This window comes from Centrocercus urophasianus, unplaced genomic scaffold (genome assembly GCF_019232065.1).
Source record: "Centrocercus urophasianus isolate 14NV4802_14NV808 unplaced genomic scaffold, USGS_Curo_1.0 seq_39, whole genome shotgun sequence".
In the NCBI taxonomy this organism is placed as follows: Eukaryota; Metazoa; Chordata; class Aves; order Galliformes; family Phasianidae; genus Centrocercus; species Centrocercus urophasianus.
In genome coordinates this window covers 692,087-711,424 of record NW_024884966.1, presented here as the reverse complement: position 1 = coordinate 711,424, position 19,338 = coordinate 692,087, and the positions used below count along the sequence as shown (strand labels likewise).

At 44.4% G+C, this 19,338-nt stretch overlaps 1 protein-coding gene across 1 annotated transcript; it reads left to right on the top strand.

The window, feature by feature from the left end:
* Positions 1 to 1,382: 1,382 nt before the first annotated feature.
* On the top strand, positions 1,383 to 15,110 carry OPN5 (opsin 5). The gene is made up of 6 exons (XM_042832699.1): positions 1,383 to 1,704; positions 5,862 to 5,981; positions 9,407 to 9,577; positions 11,163 to 11,497; positions 13,926 to 14,170; positions 15,047 to 15,110. Exons 1-6 carry the CDS (start codon positions 1,383 to 1,385, stop codon positions 15,108 to 15,110), a joined length of 1,257 nt encoding a protein of 418 aa, XP_042688633.1.
* The last annotated feature ends 4,228 nt before the right edge of the window (positions 15,111 to 19,338 follow it).

The window sequence follows — 19,338 nt, the reverse complement described above, 5'->3', positions numbered from 1 at the left end:
ACCCTCCTTCCTGTTCTTTTACCCAAACCTCCATTGTAGAAGAATGCTGATGGGGATTGTGGTTTCCCTTGACTTGGAATGATAAGAGGAGGGATTACACTGCCTTATTCATTACATCCTCTTTCTGCCTTCTTATGTTCTAAAGGTGAGATTTGAATCTTGAACAGAACTTCATTTTGGGGACACAACTATTTCCACCCTAATCAGGACATGGAACTATTTAAAGCTGTAATCTGGTATTTAAACCACATCTCACTGGAATGCTTTTCGTGTAAGTCAAATGAAGCTCGGTTTGATTGTGTGTCTGAAACCTCCTGTATTCTGCATTTACCAGATATCATTTAAAGTAATGAGAAAAGTGTGGATGTCTCTTTTGAAGTTCAGCCTGGAGAAGAGAAGCTGCGGGGTGACCTCATTGCAGCCTGCAGTACCTAAAGGGAGCCTGCAGACAGGAGGGGAGTCAGCTCTTGGAAAGGGGAGATCAGCAGTAGCTGAGGGCTGGCTCTCCTAACTTAGGCTTCCTGCAAGTTTAGAATTTCCTGGAAAAGAATTTCGTAGAATCACAGAATCCCAGCATGGCCTGGGTTGCAAAGGCCCACAGCGCTCCTCCAGTCCCAACCCCCTGCTGTGTGCAGGTCGCCAACCAGCAGCCCAGGCTGCCCAGAGCCACATCCAGCCTGGCCTTGAATGCCTGCAGGGATGGGGCATCCACAGCCTTGAATTATGTAATTTGTTTTCATCTTATGGTAGAGTCCCAGACTTACAACATCACAGCTGAACTGGAGTGGCAACCTGTGGGGATGTCTGCCAGGTTCTAGTTTTCCTATACCAGGATTCGCCGTATTGATCTTAGCACATTTCACCCCAATAGCACATTTTCCCACAAATTGAATAGGAAACAGAACAAGCTGAGGTGAGTCTGTTACTCAGTACTCCTGCTTCTTCTTCATAATCATAATAACCGTGAATGGTTATAACCAAAACCATGTGAAGTTGTTTGCTCTAGATCCCACCATCCATATAACTCTAAGGAGAATTGTGGATACGTCTCTTCACTTCACTGTGAAATTTACACAGCTGCAATCTGTAGACACAGTGCCCCTCAGGAGATGAAGAAATTGCTGAGACTGTCTAACTGATAATTCCCAGTTTCCTGGGATTATGAGAATAGTGTGCACAGATAAAGACAAGTCCAGTATGCATTAAGCACACGGAACAACAGATCTATTCAGACATCAACGATTGCCCTGCTTGGTGCCTCAGGAGGCCTGGGTTGAGTGCTGCAGCACACTGCTTCCCAGCTACTGCTCAGATGGGTTACTGAGATGTGTGCAGTACGAATCATGACAGCTGTGGGTAAACATGAAATAAACTATGGCTGGATGCTGTATGCAATTTTGAAATGGATCCTGGAATGCCATGGGAGCTGGGAGAACAGAGATGAGGATGGGGGGATACGTCTTACATATGAAGAAAAATATCTTCCCCATTTCTGGTGGCAGATGGGTGCTGTTGTGTACTCTGTTGGGTTTGTTTGTTTGTTTGTTTTCTCAGACACTGAGCTGGACATGAATGGAATGGCATCGGACTGCAACTCCTCCCAGGAAGAATTCCTCCCACACTACGTGCAGCACGAAGACCCCTTCGCATCAAAGCTGTCTAGAGAAGCTGACATCATAGCTGGCTTTTATTTGACAGTAATAGGTAATGAGTTTTTATTTCATCTTTGAGATACAGCTATAGTGGTAGTGATGGGACAAGGGGGAATGGTTTCAAAGTGAGACAGGGGAGATTCAGGTTGGATCTGAGGAGGAAGTTTTTCCCCCAGAGGGTGGTGAGGCACTGGCACAGGTTGCCCAAGGAGGCTGTGGATGCCCCATCCCTGCAGGCATTCAAGGCCAGGCTGGATGTGGCTCTGGGCAGCCTGGGCTGCTGGTTGGCGACCTGCACACAGCAGGGCTTGGGACTGGAGGAGAGCTGTGGGCCTTTGCAACCCAGGCCACTCTGAGATTCTTTCCCACTGCATCCTTGAAGGCACTCACAATGAGGGCAGAAGCTGCAGTTCTGTTGTTTCTGACCAGAGAACACTTCTGCTCTCAAAACTTGTGATTTTATTGCCTGGTTTCAAAGTCCCTCATGTGCCTACACATCAAAGAACACCCTCAGATGTGTTCTCTCAGGTCCTGCTCATCTCCTGGCAGCAGCTCTCCTCTGTTTCATATTACATGGAACATTGCTTTCTGCTTATGACCCTCTCCTCCTTTCTGTTTTGGAGTCTTTCACCATTTTCAAAGGGACTTTGCAAGCAGAATAAATGCAATTATTTATTGGCTGGTGCACAGAGATGAGAGTTTCAACTGATGTCAAGGTTAAACAGTGATGCGTCAGGCAGCTGGTTGTTTGGGAAGTGCTGCTCTCCGTTTCAGGATCAGGCAGGTCCTGTTCTTGCCCATTTACCATCTGCTCTGCTATTTGTGGGGCAGCATTATGTCTTTTTGTGCTAATGTTTTTGTTTGCAAATACCCGAGCTTCTAACTGCTGTCTCAGCACTTACAGTTCTTTCTGCAGTTTTGGTTTCATAGAATCATAGAATCATAGAATCATAGAATCACCAAGGTTGGAAAAGACCTAAAAGCTCATCCAGTCCAACCGTTCACCTATTCCCAATAGCTCCCACTAAACCATGTCCCTCAACACAACATCCAGTCTTTCCTTGAACACCCCCAGGGTCGGTGACTCCACCACCTCCCTGGGCATCCATTCCAGTGCCTGACCACCCTTTCTGAAGAGTAATAGTTTCAGTTTCCTTTTGCTACAGCTTCAGTTGATTTGTTTTCTCACAGCTCAACCCCTATTTTCCCAGTGATGCTGAGCCCAGGTGATGTGATGATGCTGCACCAAGCTGGGCTCTGGGGCTCAGCCAGCTGGCCCCAGGGGTGTAGAGGGCATTCCTTCACACTGGTTTCTCTCAGGTTCATTCTCTTGCTCTACTGGTTATGCACAGAGTATAAAGACCTCCCAGTCCTCCTTCTTGGCTCTCCTTTGCTATCTTGCACACTCGCCTCTCTTACTGCCTTTCCTCTGACTGACCCAAGGGATCTGTTTCCTTGCAGTGCTGACATCCCATGAATGCTGGAATAACCCTTGTTTCCCACTGGCCTTCTCCTTAGGCCTGTATTGAAGAAAGGATTCAGAGCAATAGAGCTGATGGGTGAGGCTCTATCTCCCCTCAGTGACATTGTGCTGTGTTCAGTATTCATGTACCAATTTGTATGCATGCTAAGTTTTTATATCCTTCCATAAATATACAATATATATTATTACTTTATGGCTGCTGTACAAACAGCTGTTTTCACTGAGCTGTCTAAAACAGCCCCCCTTGGGGCTTTTTTTGCTTGGTGAAGCAAACTGGCTTTTAATCCCAGGAAATATGTCTGGGGAGCTGAAATGAATCCTTCCAAAGCACACTGCGGTGCCTGTTTGTAGGGGCTGGATGTGGTGTAGATTTATCCAGTTCCAAAGAAGTAGCCCTGCCAGGTGTGAAGCATAGTTCAAAGCACAGAGAGAACTGAATAAAGGTGAAGAACAGAAATCATGTTTCCTGTGAAAAAAACAAATCACAACCGCGAGACTGAACTTGTAATTAATAAACAACAGCTAACAAACAGCTTCTCTGTTGGATCCACGTGTAGTTCTACTTCACACATCATATCCCACTTTTTGCTATAGATTTAACTTTTATTCGTGGTGTGTTGTTGTTGTTTTCATTTTACTTGCAAAAACTTCATTTTACTTTATCTTAATGGTCCTTACAAACACTCATAGCAGTTTTCATTTGAGCCAAGTACCTTTCTTTATCATGTATGCATCCAAATGCTACATTTGCATCCTCTTTAGGTTTGCACAGGTATCAGCCAATTGAATCACAGAATCCCAGCATGGCCTGGGTTGCAAAGGCCCACAGCAGTCATCAGTTCCAACCCCGTGCTGTGTGCAGGTCGCCAACCAGCAGCCCAGGCTGCCCAGAGCCACATCCAGCCTGGCCTTGAATGCCTGCAGGGATGGGGCATCCACAGCCTCCTTGGGCAACCTGTGCCAGTGCCTCACCACCCTCTGGGGGAAAAACTTCCTCCTAAGCAGCCATGGACCAGCAGCCATGGTAATAACTACAGGCAATCAGTGCCTGGCTTTGGGCAGCCGTGACCTCAGGCACTTCAGCTGTGGCATTAGGTCTCATGTTTTCCACACACTGTATATGATACAGCAGTGGATATGGTTTTTCCAGAGGTTGAGAAAAGCAGAGAACATTGTCACAGCGGGTTATGTAAAGGAGTGTTATGCTTTGTGTTATTACAAAGAATTACACCTCAGAGCTCAGCCTCTGAGGGAAAGAACTTGAAAAAGGGGTGGAAGAAGCAATCAAGCCTTCCTTCTCTACTTGTGCATAGTTGGGGAGAAGTTATCTTTTGATTCCAAAAAACACAACAAGACTTTCTTTGGTTGGTGCTTCATGTGTGGTTGTACCTTCTAAGCCTGGCTTAGCTCCTCACCCAGCGGACACCACCGCCTCTGTAGTGCAGGCTTGCATTTATTACCCATTCGTGTTGAGGTGGATGGCTGTGTTTTAATAATATCCTGGACCTGCAGAAATAGCAGAAGCTAGAAGGAGACACATCTCTGTTGTTCCCAGGTGGCTCTTTGTGCAGACAGAAACAATCCTGAATTTCCCTCTCCATGAAGCTTTCGAGCAGCTCAGAGTCCCCACTGGCTTTGCTGGGACACAGAGAAAAAAGTAGTGAACAGGGTGAATGGCTGTAGGAGTCCAGTTTTGTCTGAGGAAAAATTCTCTGTGGACCTCCATTCTGTTGGAAAAGATTCAGGACAGTGATTTAGAATGGTCTTGTTATTTTTTTTTTCTGCATATTTTTCCTTTGTTAATGTGATATAAATCAATTTTTATTGTAAAAATTAGTCTGTGATATGAATATAAATAATTTGCATTCATTTTGAAATGAAAATCTCAAAATCTGACTACACTAGGTAGCTGGTCTGAGATGGGGTGCTGGTGATTAGACAGCTGAGCTTCATTGGTGTGCAGTGTTACAAACCAGGTTCATGACGACCAAGGAATGGTGGAATTTCTGTTCTGTGCACTCAGCTGATGCCCATGCAGGAATGGGTGATGAAGGCAGAGCCCTGGTGCTGAGGGGAGGATGGTACTCATTGTGGGAGGGAAGGGCTGCAGCACCTCCACTACAAAGACAGGCTGAGGGAGCTGGGCTTGTTCAGCATGGAGAAGAGAAGCTGCGGGGTGACCTCAGTGCAGCCTGCAGTGCCTAAAGGGAGCCTGCAGACAGGAGGGGAGTCAGCTCTGTGAAAGGGGAGATGGCAGCAGGACAAGGGGAAATGGTTTGGAGTTGAGGGAGGGCAGATTGAGGTTGGATGTCAGGGGAAGTTGTGTGCTATGAGAGTGGTGAGGTGCTGAACAGCTGCCCAGAGAGGCTGTGATGCCCCGTCCATCCCTGGAGGTGTTCAAGGCCAGGTTGGATGGGGCCCTGGGCAGCCTGGGCTGCTGTGAAATGGGGAGGTTGGTGGCCCTGCATGGCACAGGGGGGTTGGAGCTTCGTGATCCTTGAGGTCCCTTCCAACCCTGGCCATTCTGTGATTCTATGAGTCTGTGATTCTATGTCTGCAGCAGATATCTCCATGAGGTACAAAATGTGGATGAATGTCGTGTTTCAGAGCAAAATGTCTCTCCTTGTGCACAAAGAACAAGCACCAGAAATTTCACTAGGATGGGATATCACTGTTTTTAAGGAGAACTCCAATTTCATTGCTTTTCTTTTCTTTTTGAATTTTAGGGATTCTTTCAACTCTGGGAAACGGGTATGTTATCTTTATGTCCTCAAAGCGAAAAAAGAAGTTAAGACCCGCTGAGATAATGACTGTTAATTTAGCAGTGTGTGATCTGGGCATTTCAGGTAATTTCATGTCTTCATTTATTCATCTGTACTCTCCCACTATTCTTTCTGGCAGCAGAAGAGACAGTCCTCCAGAAGTGCTGGGGAGCCCCGTATGCCTCTACTACTGACACTTCTGCTCTGTTATTTGCATGACAGAGGGAAGGACAGAAAACAACTTTCCTGCACAACTTGATGAAAGGAAGTGAAAACTCCAGAGGAGAAAATAGGGTTGGATTTAACAATTCTCAGATAAAGCTTGTGTTCCCCTCAGAACCGTGCAGCCTTCAGAGATAGCTCCCATGTGTTCCCCAGCACAGTAAGCAGAAAATGGGTTTGCACTGCTGTGGAAGAAAATTGCCTTTACTTGCTGCAGGGTGCCACAGGAGGGAATCAAATCTTAGTAGGGGTGGGAGTGCAGGGAACGAATTGGAACCTGTCAGCAGCCATTGGCCTATCAGAGGTAATACTTTTCTTGCTGATGACTTTCCTCTTCTATGTTTGTGTCAGTCCGTAGAGTAAAAGCAGCATCAGCCAACTTGAGGGATTTCTACTTTAACCCAACAGTCAGGGCTGAGCAACCCAGATGCTCTGGAATGAGACTGGAAGCTTCGTATGGCTTACACAATACTGGGGAGTCAAGAGTCTTTGCAGCTCACTTCTTTGATTCTTCATGTGAGTCTCATTAAGCTGCTCAGAGCAATAGGAAAATGAGATGGAGTGAGCTGGATGTCCTTTAGAAAAGGCTTTTTTGGATGGCAGACAACCTAATAAGTATAAAGGCTTGATGTGACCCAGCTATGACCATGCAGTCTCCCCAGTGCAATATAAATGACAGAATACTCCCATGCTCCCTGTTCCCTGCGTGTTGCATATGCTAGGACTGCTGCGCCCAGGTCCGCACTCTTTTCCTACCCTCATCCCTCCTGAATGGTTTTGTCATTTTCCAAATGCCTGAAATATTGCAGAACAACATAAAAGGATGGCTCCCAGCCCCTCGAAGATGCAGCCTCTTGCTGTTCCCACTGCACACATCCAACAAACCGCTGACCCCCACCGCTTCCAGAAGTTCTGTTGCTTTTCACTGGTCAGTAAGCATGGTTATCTGAAAGAGGCACATCCCTTCTGCTGAAGAAAGCTGTTGGTATAAATATATTTATTCTGCTGCCACACAGATGAATCCCAATATTTGCTTTAGCATAACCACCCTGGAGACGCTATTTCCATCCTGCAGCACCTTAGGGAAGGAGTAATAAAGATCTGAATAGTGTGAGTTGCTCCACTGAAATGGAAATTTTCTGTAGCTGTACATTTGGAATGTAAAGGTATTTCCAAGCCACTGAAGGGTGTATCCCAAGCACACAAATTGCAGCCCATCTGGGAATGCTATGAAAGTAAGAGTCCTAGCATGAGGCTCCTTGCTTCTCTCCTTAGGCGTATCCCCAGCACACGACTGATCTTTGTCACCACATTTTCACAGGGATCTCAACTTCTCCATCTGCTGAAGTGTTGTTATGGAAAACAAGAGTGATTGGCAGAGCTACACGTGCTTTTTCTCCTTTCCTTTTCTTTTGGTAAAGAAAGACATTGATTCAAAAATGTGATGGATTCTGCCTTTGGGCTAATCGTATTGGAGATGGGACACTTTCCAAAGCCATTATATTTCCTTGGCTCACCGGAGCACTTTGCAATAGCCCAGCTTCCTGCAGATTGCCACTGGGTGGCAACAGCTCCTTGTTCAGGGCTGCACCAGGCTCGTTGTGCACCGACAGACCATCACTGTGTGCAAGTACACGTGATGCCCTTCAGAGCTGACAATGGCTTACGTGCAGAAAGTTACTTGCTCTCGGGGTATATCCTAGCTTTTGCAGTATTTCATGTTTTTCTTGAAACCTTGATCACTAGGGTCTGCTTTTGCTTGAAAAATTGAAGTCTTTCTTCTGCTTGAAGAAAAATGTGTTTTTATGGCCTAAGCACAACTCTTAGCTCAGCTAGAGGTTTCCTGACAGGCTTCAGCTGCCAGAGTGCGCTGTTTAAGAATACACCTCATTTTGAAGGCTTTTCACTTCTGTGAGATTCTATTAATTTATTTCTATGAATAAGTTATGTCGGGGGAATTAGAGTCTGCTGGACCATGCTTGCCTGCTTTACACGTTCATTACCTAAGCCACTGTGGCATCACAGCCAGGGCAGCAGGCCAGGTTGTTTGGTGATGCTGTGAACTCCACACAGGTAAGTCCTGTGCAGGAATATACATGGAGTTAAATATTTAAAGTTGTTTGAATGTTGCTGTCGAATGGTTCAGACTTTTGAGCATTTCGGGTAAGCAAAAGTGCAGGGTTGTAAAGCATGCTGGTGTTCCTGGATTGTAAATGTTTGAGTTTTCTGTTCTGTTAAAGCTGATTATATTGTATGAGTTTTTTTCTCCAGTTTGAGAAAAAATAAAGTAAAATCAGAAGGTGGAGATTTCCAACTAGAAAATCACTATTTCCAAGATTTCCCATTCTCCTGATATTTACAAAGAATGTAATGTCAGTCTGTTTTAAGGCAAGAATGGAACAAAGTATGACCTAACCTGACTTCTTTCATAGCACACCATCCACTTCTATAAATGGAGAACCAAGCTAGAGAGCCACGAGACTCTCCAGAACACCTAGGGGTTTACCTGCTGGTTGGAGATGCTTGAAACTTTTGTGTATCTGCATGCAGATGACTTGCTGAGAGTCTCTCGGGACATGTGGCAGTATGGGCAGGCACTGAGGCCGTTCTGCTGCTCAGATCCATGCTCTGCCCTAGCACCACGTCTTTCTTACCTAACACTTTACTACAGTGTAGATTCTAATACTGGGCCTTGGTACGCTTGCAGAAGACCTCTTTGAAGTCGAATTTGTTTCTCCTATATTTGAAGATGCTCAATTCATTATAAGGATGTAGTTTAATTAGATCTGTGCCTGTTCCACATGCAGATTCACACGTTTGTGTTTGCAAGCGGACCTAAACCTGTATCTAGCATTAGATATGGAGGTTGGTCACCCTGCCTGTGGCGGGGGGTTGGAGCTTCATGATCCTTGAGATCCCTTGCAACCCAACCCAATTCTGTTATTCTATGATTCTATGATAAACCACACTCAGAAGATTTTCTAGAGGGATGAATTTGTATGTGCTTAGCACTAGAGTGTGAATTGACTTCTCATTCCTGCAGTCTGCAGGGAAGCATCTGTTTCCAGCACATACGACAGTTTGAATAATTCTACCACGTGCAGATGCTGTGAGATTTAGCTGTGGCTGCCTTTGGCTTCGTCCTGTGGATCAATCACATCCACACTGCTGAGCATTTCTGTTGGTGTTTGCTTTCTGCAAAGGGGAGGGTTTGCTTTTCTGAAAAAGGATGGTTTTATCAGGGATGGATTTTATCAGTCAGCTGACAGTCTTCTCTCTGTTGGAAGTTGTAGGAAAACCCTTCAGTATCATTTCCTTCTTTTCTCACCGCTGGATCTTCGGATGGATGGGCTGCCGCTGGTATGGATGGGCTGGCTTCTTCTTTGGCTGTGGGAGCCTTATTACCATGACAGCTGTCAGTCTGGATAGATACCTAAAAATCTGTCACTTGGCTTATGGTAAGGAAGAGAAAGTGTATTAAGGGATGTTCTCATTCTGCTTCCTCTCCCCCTCCTGCCCAAGAAGACATTGGTCATTAGGGTTGTGAACAACCAGGGTAAGGAAACAAAACAATTAGAAATTATTTCCTGAAATAAAAGGAGAAAAAGAACAAACCACAGCACAAAACCCAAACCAACAAAGCAAACAGTGAAATACAAATGAGGGAGTTAAGGATTTACATGACCAGAAACAACTGCTTTGGTTATCTCTGCCAACATCCTACTTAAAATTAGGAAAACTTTCTTCACTGAGAGGGTGGTCAGGCACTGGAAAAGGGTCCTCAGGGCACCGATCATGGTCTTGTACCTTAATACATGATTTAACTCTTAGATTGTCCTCTGTGGAGCCTGGAGTTGGACTCAGTGTTGTCCAACAGAATATTCCACGATTCTACAAATTTTCTCAAATGTCTCTGAATCAGAACCAAAATTTCTGATGGACTGGAGTGTTACCATGAAGGTAGGTAGCCTTCTGTTTGAGATGTCAAGTATGTCTAAGCAGATCATACTGATGGTAGAAGAAATGTCCAGTTTTAACATGAGTAGGCTGTTGGGTCTTGTTACACTTCATTTGCTGGATGGCAGAAGCCCTTTGCAACCACTGAAGCTGTGCTCTTAACCTCTCCTTGGATACATTAAGCATCTTAAGCTTTTTCTCCTGTCATTATCATCTGAGGTTTCTAGCCTGAAATCACACTTAAGCTCTCCAAAATGCTGCTGTTAAATATAGAGAGGAATGCATGTATAAAAGTGATGTGTTTGCATGACCCAAGTAATCCATGCTAAATCTGTAGTGCTTTTGTCCCTCTGCTGCCTGCTTAAGTCAGAAGTTTTAGTAATCACTTACTGATAAATCACTTTGTGGCTACCAAGCACCACTGATGTTAACAGATTCAAGTTTTGCACATATTGAAAGGTCTTGTGACCTGATACACGAAAGTATTCCTCATTAGACACCTACATTCCTGTAAGATATTTGGTAGGTTATTCAAAAGGGCTAAAAGATTTGGATGTGAAACAGCTCATAATAAATGTGATATCTCTCTGGTCTGGAGATAGATCTTGAAAGGAGGAAATGAATTTAGCAATGAAAGCTGCTATTGACATATCAGCATTGTACATCTCTCAGACATGAAGTATTATATGCTTAACTCTTTTCAGTTAAAGAACATAGTCACAGTTTGGAAAAGATGTTTTTCTTGCATTGGGAGGATCTAACTCCCCAACAAAATAAGGGGAATTCCCGTGATCGTTGCTGAGCTAGCTGTTTGGATTGCTTTTGTACAGACTCCTGTAGGCTGTAAATCACGATAGCTCAAAGCAGAACCTAGCATGTCATCCCTACAGTCGAGCATCTCTCCATGAGGTACGGAGCAGGGCTGGGGTGGTTAGCTTGGGTGTCCACTGTAGGAGGAGCTGAAATGAACCCTATGAGGTTGCTGACAAACAGCCAAGGAAGCTCTTGCTTTCCACGTAGGATGACATGTTTAATTGTGCCAAATACGTGCGGAACAGTGATTGTAACCCTCAAACTTTCTTCCAGGAACCTGGCTTAAGAGACACCATGCCTTTATCTGCCTGGCACTTATCTGGGCCTATGCGACGTTCTGGGCTACGGTGCCTTTTGCTGGTGTGGGAAGCTACGCTCCTGAGCCCTTTGGGACCTCGTGCACCCTGGACTGGTGGCTGGCACAGGCTTCAGTGGCTGGGCAGGCTTTCGTTCTCAGCATTCTTTTCTTTTGCCTCCTGTTTCCAACTGCAGTGATTGTGTTCTCCTATGTTAAAATCATTTTAAAAGTCAAGTCGTCCACCAAAGAGGTTGCTCACTACGACACCAGGATCCAGAACAGCCACATACTTGAAATGAAGCTGACCAAGGTAAGTGGGAAGAATTAACCTCATTTACCTTACTGGATCATAAAAATGGGCTTGAAGAATGTCAGCAGTATGCTGTCCTGTGCTGAGTGATGGCATGACCTGAAAGTCATGATCTAGCTCTCTCACATATTACTGTCAAGATGGGAAAAAGCAAGAATTGAGTCATAATTTCCACAATGATACTGGATATTGTGCAGTTTCGATACAAAAGCTTGTGCCAAACAAAACCAGACTTCTTAGTTGTAAAAACTCACCATCATCCGCAATCCAGGCCAAGAAGCAGACGGGCAGCTTCCTTTACTTGGCTGATCCAGCATTCATTTCATTGCGTTTTTAAGAGGTTAAAATGAGATTTCTATAGTATGCATCCTATCAGAACACGCCTGAACTACCAGTGACTGCAGTGCTGTCAGTGCAGCTGGCAAAGCTGCATTTGTGATTTGTGTTTAAAAATGGTCACCTGGGTGCAGTGCAATTTTTCAGTTATTCAGCATCTTTGCTCTGAAGAACGGGGGAACTTCTGATTCAGTGTATGGGGTTTGACTCTTTTCCCTATGTTGCAGGAGCCTTGTAACACTTCTATGTGTGGTAATTGTAGCAACTTTCCCTCCTACCTTGGATGTACAGCAGGGCATGTTGTCTTGGAGCTACAGTATAGTTGGTTTATACATAAATATGGAGTATGAATCTCCATCACAACGCACCTAACCCTGCTGTGTGGTTTCCAAGAGAGGCAGTGTTTGAGATCCTTGGCTGACGAGCACTGTTTTGTTAGTGATGGGCAACAAAAGAGCGTAATATATGAAGCTTCCCTGCCAGTGATATTTCTACTAAGATGTAGAACAAAAGGCTCCACAAAAGCTTTTGTAATACACACAAAAAATTGTGTTTTCTGATGGCATTTTCATTGCAGTCCTCCTCTTTGTCTTAATCAAATGAATGTGCCTGTTGTACTCTCAGGCTGGGTATGGAGGAACACTCAGCCAGTGGCAGCTCTAGAATGGCATACATTCTTCAGGATGTAGTATTGCGTGATGGCATTTGATGTGATGAGGGCTGATCTGGAAGTAATGCTTCCATTTTATGATGTTGACCCATGATGTCAGAGGTGGATGTCGGTGGGATGGCAGCAGGGGCTGTAAAACTGTGGGTCACCTCCTCTGGTGCAGTTTTGCAAACAAGGAATGCAGGCTCTTGGTCATCACTGTGAAAATGCACAGCTCATGGTGGTGACTATGTTGAAAAATTGTATTTTGTAGCTGAGATTGTGCTCTATAGTGTTATTGTGCTCTTTGTATGCCCTGTAGTTTCCATGGAAATAAATAGGAAGTCCAGGTATATCAAGCTGTGACTCAGTGGAGACAAACTGGCTCAGATAAAGTCAGTATATCCCAGGTTATGGCTGAAAGAGTTTTTCTTTAATGTTTATACGAAATAATGCTATGGTTACATTTCCTAGTGTTACAAGGAACTCACTTTCTTGGAATGCAACTTTCCAGGAGTGCAACTTAAAAAATCCATAGGAATTTGCTTTTCAAAGTATCTGCAGAGACTCATGGAGTATGAAATCCATGTTATGTGTAAAGAAAAAGAAAACTGGATGTTGTACCAGTGTTCTCACTCTCAAATTTCTGATTGATTCAATTCTGGTCGATGCAAGTAAATACACTATTTTGTTATCTGCTGAGATGGGTAATCCTGCTGACTTGACCTCTCATGTCTTCTTGAATGACTTAATGCTCACTTTATGGTATTGGAAGGAATCCAAATGTCAGGCATTTTTCCAGGAGAAGATGGGCCATAGACCCCCTCATGGGTACAGGGAGATGAACCTGGTTTGGAAAAACTCTTCTCCATCCTCCTCTTACGAGCGCCCATCCTCATGGAGGGTTCTCCACCCCATTGGGTTTTGACTCTTTCTCTCAGGCACATCAGCACAGCCTACAGGAAAGCAAGTAGCCCTGAGCTGACTGGGAGTGCAGTGATTTAGACATAGGGTTATAAATTTTAGGTGGTCCTCTGTGCAACCAGGAGCTGGACTCAAGCATCCGTGTGGGCTCCTTCTAACCACGATATTCTAGGATTATTTTGTTCTCTTTTTAAAAATTATTTTAATTTGCAATTAAGATAGCAAGAGTCTGTGTGGGAAAGTAATACTGGGGTGACTTGTGATTTTCCTCCAACTGTCACCGTCTGATTATTCCGTGGAGGCAGAGTTAAGTGTTTAAAATCCTCTTTTGTATCCAGGGAAATGAAATACAGAGAGAAGATGCTACACCTTTTTCAGACTGCGAGTTTATCTCGAGCAGGTTGTACTTTTTCTTTCCCATTCCATTAGATGTTCCCTTGCATTTTGCTGAACTTTGCAATGTTCTGTCAGCAAGGACGGCTCTTCCAGAGTAACTCCTTTCCCTCTTCTTCTCACAAGGTGGCAATGTTGATCTGTGCCGGATTCCTCATTGCCTGGATCCCCTACGCCGTGGTCTCTGTGTGGTCAGCCTTTGGACGCCCGGATTCCGTTCCCATTCAGTTCTCGGTGGTACCAACTCTGCTTGCCAAGTCGGCTGCCATGTACAACCCAATTATTTACCAGGTCATTGATTGCAAATTTGCATGCTGCCGGTCAGGTGGGCTGAAGACACTGCAGAAGAAGAGCTCTTTGAAGGGATCGAGGTAATTTCTTCTTTCAGATGTCAGATGTGTTTCAAAACAGTGCTCAAAAAAATTACTGGACATAAGATCTTCCAGGAGTCATGGCTCTTCAAATCTCTGCTTTTGTTTTTGACCCTGGCCTTTCTTTTTGACCATGACTTATGCAAGGTCTTTCTCTTCTGATTCCTCTTCTTTATTTTATATAAAGGAAACTGTGAAAAGCCCTCATCGAACAAACAAAAAAATAAAGAATCCAAAATGGCCTCAGATCCATTTCCAGCTTTGTAGCTTTGGTGCAGTCTGTGCTGACCATCATTAGAGGTCATGGAAGCACTGGCTGTCTGTGGAAGAAAAATACCTCTAGTTCTGTCTTACCTTCCGAGTCAGAACAAGAGAATGCTGTAAACCAGTCTGACAGCAGGGGCTGGAGTTAAGGCCACAGATGCTCTACCAGAGTTAAGTGACTGGAGATACATAGAAAGGAAAATATGAGTACGTACGTATGAGAGGCATGAAGACCTATGGCGTCATTCATTGTGTTTCCTTTCCTTTTAATGTATTGTCCACAAGAGCACTTGATATTTTCTGTGGCATCTCTTAGCAGGTGGTTCTGTGACCATAGGCTCGGATTTATCTCATCTGCAGAAGATACAGGGTCTATTGATGTTGTGTGGCAAATTCATAGGTTAGCCAAGAAACCTCTGCAGCTTTGGGCAAAAGGGAGACAAACCTGAAGCAGCCTTAGATATCACTGCAAAGGAGGAAGGAGATTGAATAAAGTCCCTCTTTCTCGGGCTTGTGTGGTGAAGAAACGTTCTAAAAAATGACCTTTCCCAAATTAGGAAGTTAATGGCTAGCTTGTGTCACGCAACATGCCTGTGCTTTCTCTTCCCGCAGGATGTACACCATATCTTCACACAGGGATTCGGCAGCACTGAGTGAAACACAAATGGAAGTGTGAAGGCTTGCTTCACAGCAAGGGAAAACCCGATGGCAAACAATCGTACTGCTGAAAATTCGTCTTCCTGTGAAGAAATTAAAACAATGACAGGTTTTTTTTTTTTTTAAACTCCTCAGTCATACGTACAATGTAGTTCTTTCCATACCAACTAAAACAGGGTGATTAGAGCCAGGTGAATGTTTTAATTATTCAGAGAAGAAGAAAGAGAGGAGATTCATTTGTATAAAAGAACCGGATTCAGAGCCTTTGAAATACGTTTTTTGTTTCATAGAAGCACAGAACGGTTGGAGCAGGAAGGGACCCCGGAGGCCATCAGCGCAGGCCTGCAGCGCACAGCACACCGCAGCTCCTCAGTGCTCAGAGCCCCGTCCCCTGGCCTTGGCTGCGTGCAGGACGGGGCAGCAGCACCTCTGGGCACCCTGTGCAGCGCCTCACCGCCTCACCGCCAGCGGCTCCTTCCTTACATCCACCGAAATCTGCCCTCCTTGGCTCCGAACCCTTCGCCCTCGTCCCGGCACGCGGACCCCGATGAGAGTCTGCCCTTCTCTCATACAGCCCTGCAGGCACCGCAGGCCGCTCTCAGCTCTCCCCGCTCCTTCTGCTCTCCAGCAGCACAGCCCGGCTCTCAGCCCAGCTCTCAGCCCGGCTCTCAGCTCAGCTCTCAGCCCGGCTCTCAGCCCAGCTCTCAGCCCGGCTCTCAGCCCAGCTCTCAGCCCACCCTCGCAGGGAGCTGCTCCATCCCTCGGGCCATTTCTGTGGCACCTCTGGATGTGCTCCAACACGTCGTACAGCAAATCCCTGCTCAATCCTAAGTATGAATCTAGACTCAAAGCCAATGCTGAGAAAGCTTACGGCACACGTACACAGAAATCTTTCTCGTGTGCAGTTGGGTCTGATTCTAAAGCACAAACTCTGCAAGGATGAAGTCTAGGAAGGATTCAGGCAGTCCCGAAGAGAGCACGTAAGTCTCAAAGGCAGCACTGAACAAACAATGTGCTTTGAAAGGATCTGCAGGGTGAGGCGGACACATAATTGCGCTGCACCTGGGCCATAATTCTTCTCATTCTGTTCTTCTTCATTTGTGGATTTGCCTTAAAAATGAGGCATCCCTATTCACCAGATATTAGCTGTCCAGTATAAGCAGGTTATTAACTCTGTAAATAATGATTCTGATGTTTGACTGTGGTTTCTTCTGGGAGGAACTGAGATATGAAATAAGTAATAGAAAATCAGAATCTCCCATACAAATTTTTGCAGACTGTGCAGTGAAAAATGTACGAGATTTAACGTCTTATTCTGAATTGTGTTTTTAAAGAGAGAAAGCATTCATGAACATGTTTTTAACATTTAATAGTGCTTTTTATCATACTGTTATTTCACAACTGTGATGTAATTGCATTTTATGGCATAGATTTAAAGTAACCTGATGTTGGCTGGCACTCCCATTCTGCAGTACAAACACTTGCTCTGCTCTCAGACAGCATTCAGACAACGTGGCAGAAGTTGGACGTTGCTGAACTTCCTGAGTCAGGTAGAAACATTGCTGCCTCTTCTACAGTATTTTAGGACTTTGAGAAAGCACTAACAGAACTCACTGAAGGGTGAGGAGTTGCTGTGATACCTATGTGATATTCTATGCCAAATTTTGCCAAGAAATCAAGTCTTCTCATCTCTATGGATCTTTCACTACAGAGCAATGTTGTAACGTAACCCAGCTGGCAGCCCTTGGCTCCTCCCCACCCCCTAACATCAGGACATGACCTGAACCAAAGCATCAACAAGGCCCAACACAGGAACTGCTTCCTTCTCTGAAAGCTTTCTTTACTGCATCTTCAATATTTCAATCCTGTGATATTAATCATTTTATCTTTTAATATTATATCTTCAATGAAATTAGTGCCGTGAAGAATAATTGCCATGAATATTATGTGTCCTATGTGCACATTCAGACTGAGCTGCCAAGAAGCAAAGCATTATCTGAATTCACTGCCACTGGCTTGAAGGAAATAATGGACATGGGTTAAAACTCCATTTAGATAAGAGCTGACCTGGACAGTAAGATTGTCCCAGTGAGAATAACACACTACTTTGTATTTCAGGGTTACAGGCAATGAAACTGTGTGAAGCCCGTGGATATGAAGACTTTTAATTTGGTCATTACCACTCATAGCTGTAGAATGTCTTTGAGCCTTCCTCCATGGGCCTGGAAACTGTTGATAACATAGAAGTAATGGTCAACGCTGCTTGAAAAGTACTGACATTTGAAAGGGGTGAATTAAGCAAATATTTATGGTAAAAAAAATTTGAAAGAAGAGCACTAAAGATGGAAGTTGTGGTTGTGAGCTTGAAGATTTCACAGAAATTTGCCCATAGAGGTGAATGGAGCTGCAGAAAGATTTCTTTCTATGCCTGTAGTAATAATGAGAGAAGAAACAGCAGCACAGCAATCGACTGGTTTGTTTGTTGGTTGGTTTGGTTGGTCGGTTTTGGTTTGTTTTTGTTTTGTTTGTTTAGATATTTAGATAGGATCTTCATATGAAGGGGTTATCATTAATGAACTGACAGTGCAATGTTAGTGAATGGAATTGTTTGGTGGAAATTTTCTCTTAAGCTCTTTGCACAGAGAGTGGTGAGGTGCTGAACAGCTGCCCAGAGAGGCTGTGATGCCCCGTCCATCCCTGGAGGTGTTCAAGGCCAGGTTGGATGGGGCCCTGGGCAGCCTGGGCTGCTGTGAAATGGGGAGGTTGGTGGCCCTGCATGGCACAGGGGGGTTGGAGCTTCGTGATCGTTGGGGTCCCTTCCAACCCAAACCATACTATGATATGATGATGATATGGAAGTTCCAGACAATTCAGTTGTTCCTCAGAGAATTTGCTGTGACATCATTTTAGATGCATTTCCCAACTCAGAGTGTTCCCACGTGACTCTTGCCTCAGGTTGGAAGTTGATAATAATGTTCACCAGAACACTCTTTTCTCTCCCTTCTCTCTCAAGATAAGTGATTGGTTGTTTTCCTCCACATCTGTGTCTTTGCAAGTGTCACAGGGCTTTGTAGTTCTCCAGCCCCAAAGAATAATGTTTAGTCATGAGAAATTAGAATTTCTGCAGAGCTGCTGCTGAGCTTAGAGCATTGCAATGAAGGGAAGAGGCCGTTATTGTCATTGCCATCTTTGCATGTGTTCTTGAGCCATTGCATATCCCACAGTGGCCTTTCTCTGCTATTTCTATTCTTGCTTTATTTTTCAGGATAACTTATACTGCCCTTTATTTGGTAGATAGAGGTGTAGGGCAGGTTTGCAATTGAAGCATGACCTTCACTTCCCCAGTTACGACATACAACAAAATCTTTTGAAATATAAGGCTTGATTACAGGGTTTCAGGCTCTCATTATTTCTGAACTTAAAGGATTCTTCATTAACCATGTGTAATCAGCTTTTATCAGTCACCGACTGTAGTTTCGTCATTACAGCCATTCTGTTAGTGACCTATTATAAGAGGAACGTTCAAAGTCAAAACAGTTAACAACATTTAGCAACATTTGGATGAAATTTGCTCATAGATAGTAAAGGTTAATTAGCTTTCCTGTGCCACAAAAATAGCTCCTTAATCTTTTTATTTTTCGATGTAGCATCTAAAGGGAATTCTGGGAATAGATCTCTTACCCTTGCTGTAAAGTGACAGAGATATACATGAAATACTAGGAAAATACATTATTGTAGCACAGACTGTGTTTTAGTTGTAGATGGTGTATGTGGCATGAGGTATACCATGCATTTTAAATGACAAATAATGTTTACGTTGCATCAAGCTTCATCCTACATTACTGAAAATATTAAACATTTAGAAAATAGGTACCCGTATGAAGTAGATACGACAAGGAGTCGTGAAGGTCTTGTCAGTTCAGAAAACGGGCCACACAGAGGCTTAGCATCCTAAGGTAAGAAATTGGGATGAAAGTCAAAAAAGGGGTTTGCATTCATGGGGGCAATTTGCATCACCTAAATGTCTCCCTCCAATCTGAACATCCTTTACACTGAGTTGAAAGACATTATACTGAACAGTGAATAGAGAAGAATCTGCCTGGCTTCCTGCCATTTTGGTCTCAAAGCTAAGGAACAGTGTAGAGAAACTAAGGAAAGTATAGTGGATCTGGGGAGACCACATTGCGGCCTTCCAGTGCTTGAAGGGAGCGGATAAAGAGGAGGGGAAATGGCTGTTTGTGAGGGTG

Excerpts from the sequence above, each read along its gene's own strand:
- OPN5 (XM_042832699.1), top strand. The coding sequence starts at position 1,383 with ATGCTGTATGCAATTTTGAAATGGATCCTGGAATGCCATGGGAGCTGG. Across the intron at positions 5,982-9,406 it reads GTGTGATCTGGGCATTTCAG|TTGTAGGAAAACCCTTCAGT; the intron begins GTAATTTCATGT and ends CTCTGTTGGAAG. Across the intron at positions 11,498-13,925 it reads TTGAAATGAAGCTGACCAAG|GTGGCAATGTTGATCTGTGC; the intron begins GTAAGTGGGAAG and ends TCTTCTCACAAG.